The following is an 11756-nucleotide window of genomic DNA, read 5'->3' on the forward strand; positions in this document are numbered from 1 at the left end:
GATTTAGTTAGCGAATGCCGCGAATCATTGGATTGGACCAACTCGACGTGGCGTAGCAGCGTGGGCACTGTGCGGTAATATCGCAGCACGGGATATGTGCATGGAAGCTTTAAAAATCGATTCTGCCCGAATATTATTTTGCTTGGAGAATTTATTAGGTTCGAGGTCGATAAACGCTTATCCTGGCTGCCTCGTTATCAGGCTCTGCCTTTGCAGGATAGGTGAGTGGATGTAATGATAGGGAGAAGTGGGAGATGAGAGAGAGGGGGGGGGGGGGGTCGAGGGATAAAGAAGAGGAAAAAGAGGACGCGAGGGAGATGCAGCGAGCGCCGTGTACGGAGTGTGAATTCCGCGGGCCAAAACGATTTATGGGAAGCGAACGCACGGCTATAAAATAACACTTCCCATTCAAATCGGCAAATTAATGGTCGTTTTCATGGATTCTTTGTTTGCACTGCTCGACAATGGCTCGCTGCTGAATTATTATTCCGGGATAGTATATAGTACGGTGCGCGTTTTGGTGCACGAGGAAACAGAGCTGAACTATCACGCAGGATATTCCTGAAACGCCACTATTTTCACAACTTCTTTCGAAGCGATGTGTGTATATATATATATAAATGCTTTCTGATATATCCTCGCGAAAATAAAATACTTTTCAGCCAATTTCCTAGGCTGCTACAGCTCCGTCATACAGCGGAGATTTTAAGATTTGCTCGAGACTCTTTCTATCCGTCTATATACCGAGCTAATGTCATTAGAGGTAGCTCTTAGTATACGCACGAGCTTTGACTCGATATCAGGAAGGTAATGTTCCTTATCTTTGTCGCGACCGCGGTTCTTCGCACCAGAGAGTGTTCAGTATCTTTCTTGGAGAAGAGCTAATACCGGCCGACTATTTCGCCAGTGCGATTCAAAGGCTGCTGAAGAACTGCCATACATTTGACTCGCTCGAAAAGGTTCAGCTACGGTTGTTGAGCTCAGCGGGAAGCACAATCGAGAATGAAAAAGACGTCTGGCAAAAAGAAAAAGGCGGAGAGGAATGATGGGAAAAGGAACAGCAGATCATTTACGGCCTTTGAGCTTCTTATAATGGATTCCAAGATAATTGCCTGGGATAACGGTCTTACGTTCATTTTTCGAAATTTATTAAGCAGATTAGGAGCAATTAAGCTATCGGCCGTGCTATAAGTTTTCCTTCCAGTGTATAGCATTATTATAATGCGCTTACTCCGCAACTACTCGACGTGAAAGGTATAAGTCTGCCTCGACATTCTCGGCTCAACATTGAAAGACTCGCGTATTCGTTTTAATCTTCGCAACAAGGACGCGAACAGCCTTTTCGCGATGAGAAGAAGAAGCAGCGCGCGCCATCCGAGGCTTTTCCTTCAAAGCCACGCACAACGGGCGAGATCCGTTCGAATATAATCTGAAAAGTGCTCAAAGATCTCCGTGAATTATTCTGGGAGAACATCACGGTGCAAGGATTATTTACTTTCGTTATTCCTGTCGTTAATCAAAGCGATCATCCTGCACGCAGGTACTTGGACGAAGGACGTAGGACTCGTTCCGATGAATTATTAGTTGCAAGGGTAGTTAACTGGGAACACGAGTCGAGATTGAAACGAGACGTTAGTTAATCAATTGGAGCAAGTTATCAGGGCGCTACCGCCTGAAATCAAGCGTCTTGGGAGCCATAAACATGAAAGACCGTCGTACCTTGCACAGGAGCATATATGTTGAGGTAGAGGCAGTCCTCGCTTTGATTTCTCAGGTAGGGCAGCAGTCTCTTGAGGTACTCGATCCTGCCCTTGGGCATAGACTTGTCGTTCAATTCGGGCAGCTTCTGCGGACAGACCGGGCTGAACTTGTCGGCCACTTTGACACCGTGCCAGAGGGCCCCGCTGACGGGTGGCATGAAACGCAAGGAGCCAACCGGGGGCGAGGCATAGGGCACCCCGCGGAACACCTCGACGCCCTCCAGATTCCTATCCAAGGTCACGATTACACCAGAGAGCTCGCCGTACTTGGTACGGACGATCCGCGAGCTGAGCTGTGCACCGGCCGTCGTAAGAATCAGCCCTAGCAGCATCAGCAAGCACGAATTCATCTTGGTCTTATCGAACCTCCTCCTCCTCTCGTCCGGTCACTCACACTGCCCAACAAATTTCCTCATTCCTCCTCTCCCCGAGCTTCCTCCTAATAACCTCCCGCGCGCGGCATCTCCCTTCCGCTATCGGAGCAAACATCTAAATCCATCTCCTTGGCTTCTGCTCCCCTAGTCGCGCTGTGCCACGATACATCGATGTGTGGGAGTCGGTGAAATACCAGAATCCGTTCCGTACCCACCGTAGGCCAGCTGTACATCAGTCACGTCATTATTTTTTCTCTCTTTCTCTCGTATCCTCCGATTTATTATTCCACGAAAGCTATCGGAGTTAAACCTTCGGACTCTCCCGTACACGATCCTAGCAATGGACAGCGACCGAATCAATCGGCTTCTCCTCGAACGAGTAACCGAGACCCGTAAGTACTGGCAATCTTGATTTACTTTTCATCGTCGCATTCGACTATGCTGGAGGAATTGAAAAAATTATAAATTATCGAGCTCCGCTTGAATATCGATAAGACCTCGCAATGCCTTTTAGCAAAAGGTGTTTCAAGTATTTAAACTCCAAATATTTGCAATTTTTCCTCCCCGCTTATTCCACGATATCTCCCCTCTGTCTATTTTAGATTATCTTTATTTATACTCTACCGAAACACGATTATTGATTCAGACTTGTGGACTTTATACAAATACAATTTCATTTCTAATAACGTGCTTTATGTGTTTGTAGAGAAAAAATGCTCCAGCTCTGATAATGCCTAAAAGAAATCCGCCTCTGGTGTGTTTACTCATTCGCTTCATCTTTACGAGCTTACGGTAGAGCTAGATCAGAAAAGAGGGTAGTCAGCATAATGATGGTTCCACGCTATTTTTCCTCTTTTTACACATTTGCTGTCTTACGACTGTCCAATTTCACTTCTTTGCAGTCCTCGTGCGACGAGTATTCGTTTACCGTACGATTCTTCATGAAAACGTAAAACAATCATGAAAATCAACACTTCCGAGGAACACTGGAAAGTCGTCGCCCGAGGGAAAAAGGGGTTTTTTCGCATTCGAGGGTAAACCTTGGAAAACGTTGCTACCACAAAATTAATCACTATTCGAGGTAAAATCAACGCACTTTCACTGTATAGCTCCACAATCAGCCGGAAAGATCCTGCCTTTTTGTTGCTTCACGCTTTTTCCAACCGCTGCAGCTCTCACCCATGCCTCCGAGCCCACTGTGTTTCAGGGATTACTGCCTCGCACCTCTCGCGCGATGGTCTCCGGAGAAAATCGTTTTTCGATAGAGGCAGTTTGTCGGTTATATCCAACTAATTTAAAGTTACCTACCCCACGGCGCCGGCATTTGCCACGAAACTCTCATTAAAAAGACGCATCTGCTATTAAAGAGGGGTTTTGGCGGAGAGAAGTGAGGAGGGGTTGGTGGAGGGGGGGAAGGGGTGAACCAATTAATATTTCCCTCAATGGAAATAAAGAGGACTGGCTCCTCCGCGCGTTTCTTCCGAGAATTCGTCGAAGCGGTCCGGAGAATTCCACAGGGGCAGGGACCCAATCCTCTGGTGCGCCAATATCACTGCGGGGCTATCGCCGGTGTCTCGTTCTCCGCTGCTCGTGCGAGCTTCGCGCTATCGCGAGACTGCGGCACTACTGGAATTCGTGGCAAAGTGCCGGGGCCGGAAACACGAATGACACATCGACGCAAGGAGCACTGCACACAATCACATTGGATCCGACGTCTCCGATTCTCAGCACTGCCAGGACGACGGGCTGGATCCTCGCGAGCGACACGACACTGAAGCGAGCAGGAGGAACCGACGTTGCCGTTACTTCGACCCTCGACAGACTGGCGTCAGCCGGCGGCACTGATTCCACTTTGCGCATGTGCCATTCTCAATACGGAGCACCCCTTTGGGCGGAAGTACCAGGCTCGCTCGATAAGGTAGGCCGCTGGCACTGCTTTTCGAAAAACCTTCGTGTTCCCGGTCTGCCTGACCCAACAAGCCTTCTACCACTTTCTCTCACTTACCCTACGGCCCAACTTTTTCACTGCGGGTATATACCTACGCTCTGCACCGCACCCACCCCGATCCTCTCGTCTCGTCTCGACTCGTCTCGTCTCTATTCTTTCGCCTTTATCCTCTTTCAGAAACAGTCGTTGAAAGCATTTATAAATTCATTACTCATTCAATGTACAAAGCACCGATCATAATATATATATAATGTATTTACTATATCACCATTCACAGCCGAAATTTGAATTATTAATTGGGTTTGCGCATTGCCTCTATAGAACGGAATGATGGAAGAGGTGATTGTTATAATTTAATAATGAATCTATGATTTATTGGAATATTAATGCTTCTTTTGTATATATACATTCATCTTGTTAATTATTATATTATTTTTAAATCTGCAGTCTTCGAGGAACGAGATGCATGCTTTCGAATGTTTTCTGAATTTAAAGATTTTTTTTTGTAGGATTGCTTATAATTATCGCTGGTACGTGTATATCTTTATATATAGCTATAACGTTGAAGCTCTTTATTCTATCATCCGTTTCTTCAGAATGATATCCAGTTGGAGCATTCGAATTGAGCAAGTCGTTAAAAATTAATTTGCTTTAAAAAGCAGCAGACGTAGATGTTTTGATAGCGGTGAGCATTAACTGAAAAGATTCATAGTTGTCAACTCTGCTCGATGGAAATGTAGAGTATATCTTATCTGACTTAAAATCACCTGCGAGTTTTTCTCGTTTTATTTCTTGGCTGCTTTTTAGAGAGCCTCGGAGAAAAAGCAGCTTAGTATACTAATTTGCTTGAGAAAAAAAGTTTTCTTCCTTATTATTTGAGTATTTAACTGAAAGAAATTGCTGGTTCAAAGTGCTTTGCACAAAACACTATGGATAAGGAAATATATTGCATTGATGCACCGTGCGAGATAATTCTGTATGATTGTGAGTTTATAGTTACACGTTATCCATCATGGGGGAAGAGCTTTTGAAAGCAAGTTACATAATGATGAAATAACCGTGATAGGAATATCTAGACGATCCTTAATGAACTACTAATTTTATTCAGTTTAGTACAAAAGCATAGAGCTTGCTTTTAAGCTTTGCCGGGTCAGTTAATGCGAAACTGTAGCACCAATGCTGCAAGCAAGTAATTTGTGTTCTGTTGAAATTATGGCTAACGATGATTTGTATTTTATTTAACGAAATACAGTTTACAATGGGAACTATTAGCAATTATTAAACCACGCTTCACAATCAGTGGACAATTTGTTTCTACATTAATCAGCAAATGGTTGCATGGCTGCTGCCATGCAGTCGTGTACCGGCATTCCTTTTGAAAGGGGCGAATTTTTTGTTCGTCCCTCGATGCGCCGCACTACAGCTGAGGAGAATCGTTCCACGCAATATCGTACAAAGCTGTTATACATTTTTACGACAGTAGTACGAATTAATTCTTATAGCGAGAGATTGCTCGTAGACATCGACATTGTATACCATTTTGAAGATTACGACGGTCAATAAAAAAGCAACGATCGAACGAGAAATCGCTGCCTCCACTTTCATTCTGTCGTTGAGATTTTTTCACCTTATTGCCAGAATAAGCTCATTTGCAGCTCGCCATATTCCAGCGCGAAGCACGTGCTTAAATGCCATAATGGAAGAACTTTCCATCAAAAGTGAACAAAGCTCTCGCGGGGGAAAAAATGAAAATTTGCCCCATTGTGTGTTTGCCGAGGCATCTATCCCTTTAATATATGCTTTTAATTAAAAGTTAAATTTCCCGCGTTTGATTGAAAGTCCGAGCGCAAATATTTGATCAAACGCGTCTTGCGAGTGAAGCCTTTTTTTGCAGATTCAATCCGGAGCAACGGATTAATTGAAATGCACGGACATTCGTTTGCTTATTAGCTTTGCGCTAATCGTATTAAAGGTTTGATAAAAAGCGAGCAATCTGATGCGACCTACCTACCTATCTATATATATATATATATATATATATATATATCTATAGCATGGACGGTTGTTTATCTTCGTATGGCTTTTGGCACGGGGGATCTGCGTAGGGCTTTTCTCTTAGGTCACGAAGGGCTTGATCCGGCCAACTATCTACAGTCGGCAAAGTAGCGCGAATGACCTTTTTGCCAATGGCGGTAATTATGATTTATAGGACATATGTCCCATGAAGCGGGAGCAAGGGAATCCCACTCATGGCTTGAGATAGTTGTAACGTATTCATCTTCGTTAAGGGAGTAGCACCGGAGCACGGGACTATATACGGGGTACGGTGTGGTCCGCTTTTCCCTGCGCAAGAAGAGAGGGAAGCGCGCGGAGGAATTTATCTGAACGAGGTTCATTCCAACCTCCCTCGGTCCTAGCATAAGGATAAAAGACCTGTCCTGGAAACAGACAGTTCTTTACGAGTCCTCCCGACCCGACCCCGTCCCACCCCCTCGTTTCACCTCCCTACGACAGCCATTTCCTTCGATAACTTTTTAAAGCCCTCCCCCCTCCGACCTTTCCTCCATTCTAATCAGATCGAAAATGCGATACTAAAAATTCGACACTAAACGTTCCGCTCGTCTCCCACTGTTTTTCCCACCGTAATATGTATCTCGGAAGATCCTTCTAACGAAATCTACCGTAAATAGTCTCCTCGTACCGCAACTATTTTTCATCCCTACTCCCCCTCCACATTTTTACGATCCCTTATTCTTTCCCTCGCACAACTTTCCTCGCTAGAATTACACGGAGAACTCGATAAATCGTCCCATGCATAAACCTGCAGTCGACATACACCATACACGCGCGCTAATGACGATAGAAGCAAACTTGTAACGAATTGTACGGCCAAACTCTAACTTTCGTTCGTCATACGGTTCAACCAAATTCATCACTATATATATATATATATATACGCTTATCATCTGTGATTCGTCAATTAAGCTCCGGTCTCTACAATTGCGTGTATCGAAGCTGGTATAGATGCGACTGCTGTGTCTCCTCTCGTCGATAAATAATACATCATTGATCGGATCTTTGAAAAATACTCGACTCGAATCGGAATTAATTCAAAGCCAGCCTCGACGATGTAGAAATGTAGAAGGAAAGTTACGGGAAGGGAGGGACCTTCGAGGCACGATCCGAGAAAAAATATGCTGGGTTTGACAAAAAGAATTGGTGGAGCAAAAAATATTATAATCAGTTCCTCAAATTTGGAGACTAATTAAACTTTGCCAGAAGCAGTGCAGCGAAGTTAAGTAGCCCAGTTAGTGGCAGTCCCAGTGGGAAAAGAGAGTAGCTCGTACAACTTATACAGATGCAAGAGAGGAGTTTCTCGTTTAGTTGACAACGGGAACGAGCAGAGGGTTTCGACGTTGGCAAAGATGTCGTTGAAATTAGTAGCCTGCGAACGATGAAATTCTGCCTCTCAACGCCAACTGCGAAAGCATCTCGAGATAATATCGAGACAAACAAAAGTAACGACGCCTATGTGTATTTCAGGAATCCAATTTCCTGTATCGCAATCAGCCAGCTTTGCTACGAACAATCCTAGTTTTAAAATCTCCCATACCTCAATTTATATACGAGAAAAGGAAGCAACAATTTTTTCCACAAATATTCAAAAACAAAGGCAAACATTCATTTTCCTTCCAATATTCATTGATCGTTCGCAAACAAAATTCCAATTTCCTCGAGGATATTAAATAGGTAAGAGCAGAATATATATTTGATCATGGTATACAGCACGTATTTTCTACCATAATATTCCAAGGACACGAGTGGCTTTTTTCCTCTCTCGCAGGAAGTCAGCGGTGATACAGGTATGCTAGGAATTTGATCGAGCCCCGCTATCATATCGTCCCGGCAATTAATTTCGGTTCACGACAACGACTGCTCGCGCTTGTACGATAATTATAAATGGTGTTAGCACCTTGTAAAGCGACGCATGCGTGTCTTATGATCCCAACGCGTCACGGCCATGTATTCACGCGTGGCCTAGAATGCACACGGCACAGTAGTTCCAATTTGCCGATGCGTCTTTCCGCGATTAATCGACCCCTGCACAGCTTGTGCTCCAAAATTCAATACCGCACGCCCATCAGACTTTGTTTCCTCAGCCGCCTAGCTGAAACCGGTTGGCCAACCACTCGCATTTTTACGCTGTTTCTCCAAATTTCCTGTCAATTGTTTTTATACCTTCGCTCGGCTCTGAAATATCGATATGTGCCTGAAACGAGGAATAACGAAGCGACCTAAATTACAATTAATGTCGCAGTGACATACTGAAGCTTTATTTTTCTCACTCTGTAATTTCTTGGAATATTGCTCGAAGCAGCCAGTGACTCATATTTTAAACACTTGCTTATTGAAAAATATATTTTACTAAGTATAAATGTGCGATATCTTCGTTTAAAAGCTATACACAGGGGACAACTCGCTGTGTGTATATATACTCGGTAGCCGGGAGATTGAACGAATGTCAGCTCGGTATAATAAGAGTAGTGAAATTAGCAATCGAGTATAAATATTATTACGCATAATTACGCAGGCTAAACGAACGCGTCTGTCTTGTCGGTGGAAAGGGAGTTGGTCCAAACGCAGGCATGACGTTTAGTATGACAAAAAAAGAAGGAGGTTTTTGCGAAGGGACGGTCTTTCCACACGAGTGGAGCAGACGCGAGTTTGTTTGATATTACATGTAAATTTCATCTCGCTTAAACGTAGCTCGAACGCCGGTTTGCCTAGGGCATATTGCATGACGAATGATGTGCCTCGTTTTCAAAGTTTATTTCAATTTCACCCAACGAGCAGGTATAAAAAAAAATACAAATACATATATACGAAGCTGGCTTCTTTTAAGGACGTATTTCATGATACTTGTATTCCTTCTCAAATATATATATATATATATATATATATGTAATATAATAAAGGTGCTGCTGAGTACGGATCCCCCTTGGTGCTCGGTGCGTTGCTCCAATTAATCCTCTATGGTGCAATTAAGGTAGAATTTTTGTTGCTGACCAGATTTTGCCGAAAGGTCCGCATAGCACGGTGCAGAGTAGGTATGTACACGTGGGAGGTAGGTGAGTGCACATTGGTGAGAGGGGGGGGGGGGGGGGGGAGAAAAAGTAGTAAGTGGTTTGAAAGAAATGGCGATGGAGCTAGACTAATGGAGGAGGATCGAGCACGTTCGAGATCTCGATTTTCTCCAACTCTAGTCGAGTTTGCGAAGAGTTTGAGAGGGGTGAAATTTGCGAAAGGGCGCTGGCGGCTATCGAATCGAGAAATCTCGTAGAATAGTAAAATATAACACGTCTAGGAGACATCGGGGTCACGTCCAATACTCCATGCCTAGCAAAATCGACAAGCGTCTCTAGCGAGGAGCAGCGAGCATACCGGCTCTAGTCAATATTGTTCATCGATTTACAGGATTTGAATGCTCCAAAGTCTAGGCACGAATCGCTGGCCTCACGCTCCGACTGAATTCGTCTCCTGTCCCGATTTCTTTTTCTCTCCTTTGTTTTCCCTACGTCCGGATCAGGTCGATCTCACCTCATCTCGCGACCTAATACTCCCCGAGCCGAGAGAAGAGATCCTCGGGATTCTCGCCTGATTCAAACCTTCGCTCAACGGCTGGAAAATTCAATTTGACGGACGGAAATTAATTTGTCTGACGATTCTGATAAGGAAGCTACTCTGCATATTGCATCCTCTTTATTCTGAAACAAATGAACTTGGAGATGGAAACGACGAATATTCTGCCACTGAACCGTCCTCCTCCTCCTCCCCTTCCTATATATATATATATATATATATAGTTCCTCTCGAATAAAGCTTATAAAAAGCTAGGGAAATTTATTCGATACAGCGCGTTAAAATATTGAACAACAAGCAAGCGAAAAGTGCCTCGCAGTAAAATCCAACTCGGTATATAAGCTTTTGAATAAGAAATGCCAAGAATTATTAAATACGACTTTCAAGATCGAACCCTATGTTTGCCTTGTAAAACCAAACCTACCATCCAGTACTAAAAGGTCGAACGACGATGCACTTTGTATTTTATCGATTTATTACCGAGTCAACGACTGAGGCTTTGCTAGTAACTTTGCGCATTCCTAATGATTCGAAAGATCTCTCTCACAATGCACACACTCCTGCTCTCTCTCTCTCTCTCTCTCTCTCTCTCTAGTTTAGCTGACTTCGCAGCAGTTTTGTTAAGATATATATATATATATATATATATAGGCACATTTTAAGAGGAATTAATCAGTCGAAAAGAAAATCGCTTTAATAGAATTAAGGTACACACGTTATTCTACGGTGTATTTAAATTTGATTATTATGAAATCGCATGAAATATGCATAGGTACTGACAACGCGGTAGTTTAAAAGCGCTTCGGCAAGGCAAATTTAGCTGGCGCTTAACGATGCAAAAACAATGTCAAGTGGCGTTAAAGTTTCGATGTGATTAAAACTTAAGGGTAATATTGAACAGGGTAGCAGACTTAATAAGGGAACCGTCGCAGGGAGATGGGCTTAATACTGTGGATACTATGCTGAACTCGAGTAATGATCGATAAAATAGCTCTCGAGCCACCTTGAACGAAGCTTTTTTTACAGTTAACTTAAAACCTTTCCATCTGTCCCATACATCCCACCAGTCCGCGAATATCAATTTAATATTAAAGTCTAAAGCCAACACTAGTTTCAATGTAAATTCTACGTCGTTAAATGTTAAGTAAATTATGCAGTTAGTCCCTCTTATCGACTAATTTTTTTCACATTTTTTCTCCTATTTCCATATTCAAACTCGCAAATATTTGTACAAGATGTAATAAAATTGCAAAGTTATGAAAGTGCAAATATTTACATAAAACAGTAGATCCATTTTTAAAGAGAACCAAAACCTCAATTTTGCATAAGTATGGAATTGGGGTCGGATTAGTTTTTTAATTATATAGCTGATAATAGAACTTTTTACTCAGTACTTTGCAAAGTCAGAGTGCTAATCGTATATTATAACGAAGAGCATTAATAACTCGAACCTTTGATAAAAGAGATGTGTTAGTGCAAATCAAATTTATTTAAGATTCCTCGCAGAAATCATATTACACATACACACACACACATATAGTGTATGTTGGTAATACTTTAATGAAATTTCTAATAAGTTTTTATTCGTAGCCAGAGCCATGGGTATGATAAAGTATATAGAATGAAGCTTTTCGCTGGAAGAAACTTGTGTGTGAGAGGATTCACACCGGTTGTGGCAAGCGATTGGAAAATTTTTAAGGCATGCACGCTCTGGAGAAATGAGAAGATATCCAAATATAAATTGGTGTGTTCCCAATAGTTTCCTTCTAGCGGAACTGGTACCTGTCACCCAATGCATATAACGTACATACGTGCATATATAGGGCTTGAACTCGCAGGCTGTTTCTCCGAAAATAAAAGTTCAAGCTTGGTGCGCGGTCGCCTGGCGGCGCTCCGTTCTCTCAAGGCGTTCTCGATTTAATTTTAGAATTTGCTTTTCGTGAACACAGCCTCTTTCAGTTCCCTCTTGAGTTTTCGTCCAGTAAAATTCTCTTCGGTTCTGTGTGACATGTGAAACTGCGTGTACGTGTGATT

At 43.0% G+C, this 11756-nt stretch overlaps 1 protein-coding gene across 1 annotated transcript in view; it reads right to left on the reverse strand.

Moving 5' to 3' along the window:
* The window catches only part of Nlg3 (Neuroligin 3), a 181949-nt gene extending 178042 nt beyond the window's left edge, over nucleotides 1–3907 (reverse strand). The window contains exon 1 of the mRNA XM_066730394.1: nucleotides 1720–3907. Within this exon, the coding sequence (XP_066586491.1) occupies nucleotides 1720–2110 (391 nt within the window). The 5' untranslated portion in view covers nucleotides 2111–3907. The remainder of the gene's footprint in view (nucleotides 1–1719) is intronic.
* Between the last annotated feature and the right edge of the window lie 7849 nt (nucleotides 3908–11756).

Source organism: Prorops nasuta, unplaced genomic scaffold (assembly GCF_024137725.1).
Source record: "Prorops nasuta isolate Cenicafe-Biocafe unplaced genomic scaffold, Cenicafe_Pnas_1.2 PNAS00008, whole genome shotgun sequence".
NCBI lineage: Eukaryota > Metazoa > Arthropoda > Insecta > Hymenoptera > Bethylidae > Prorops > Prorops nasuta.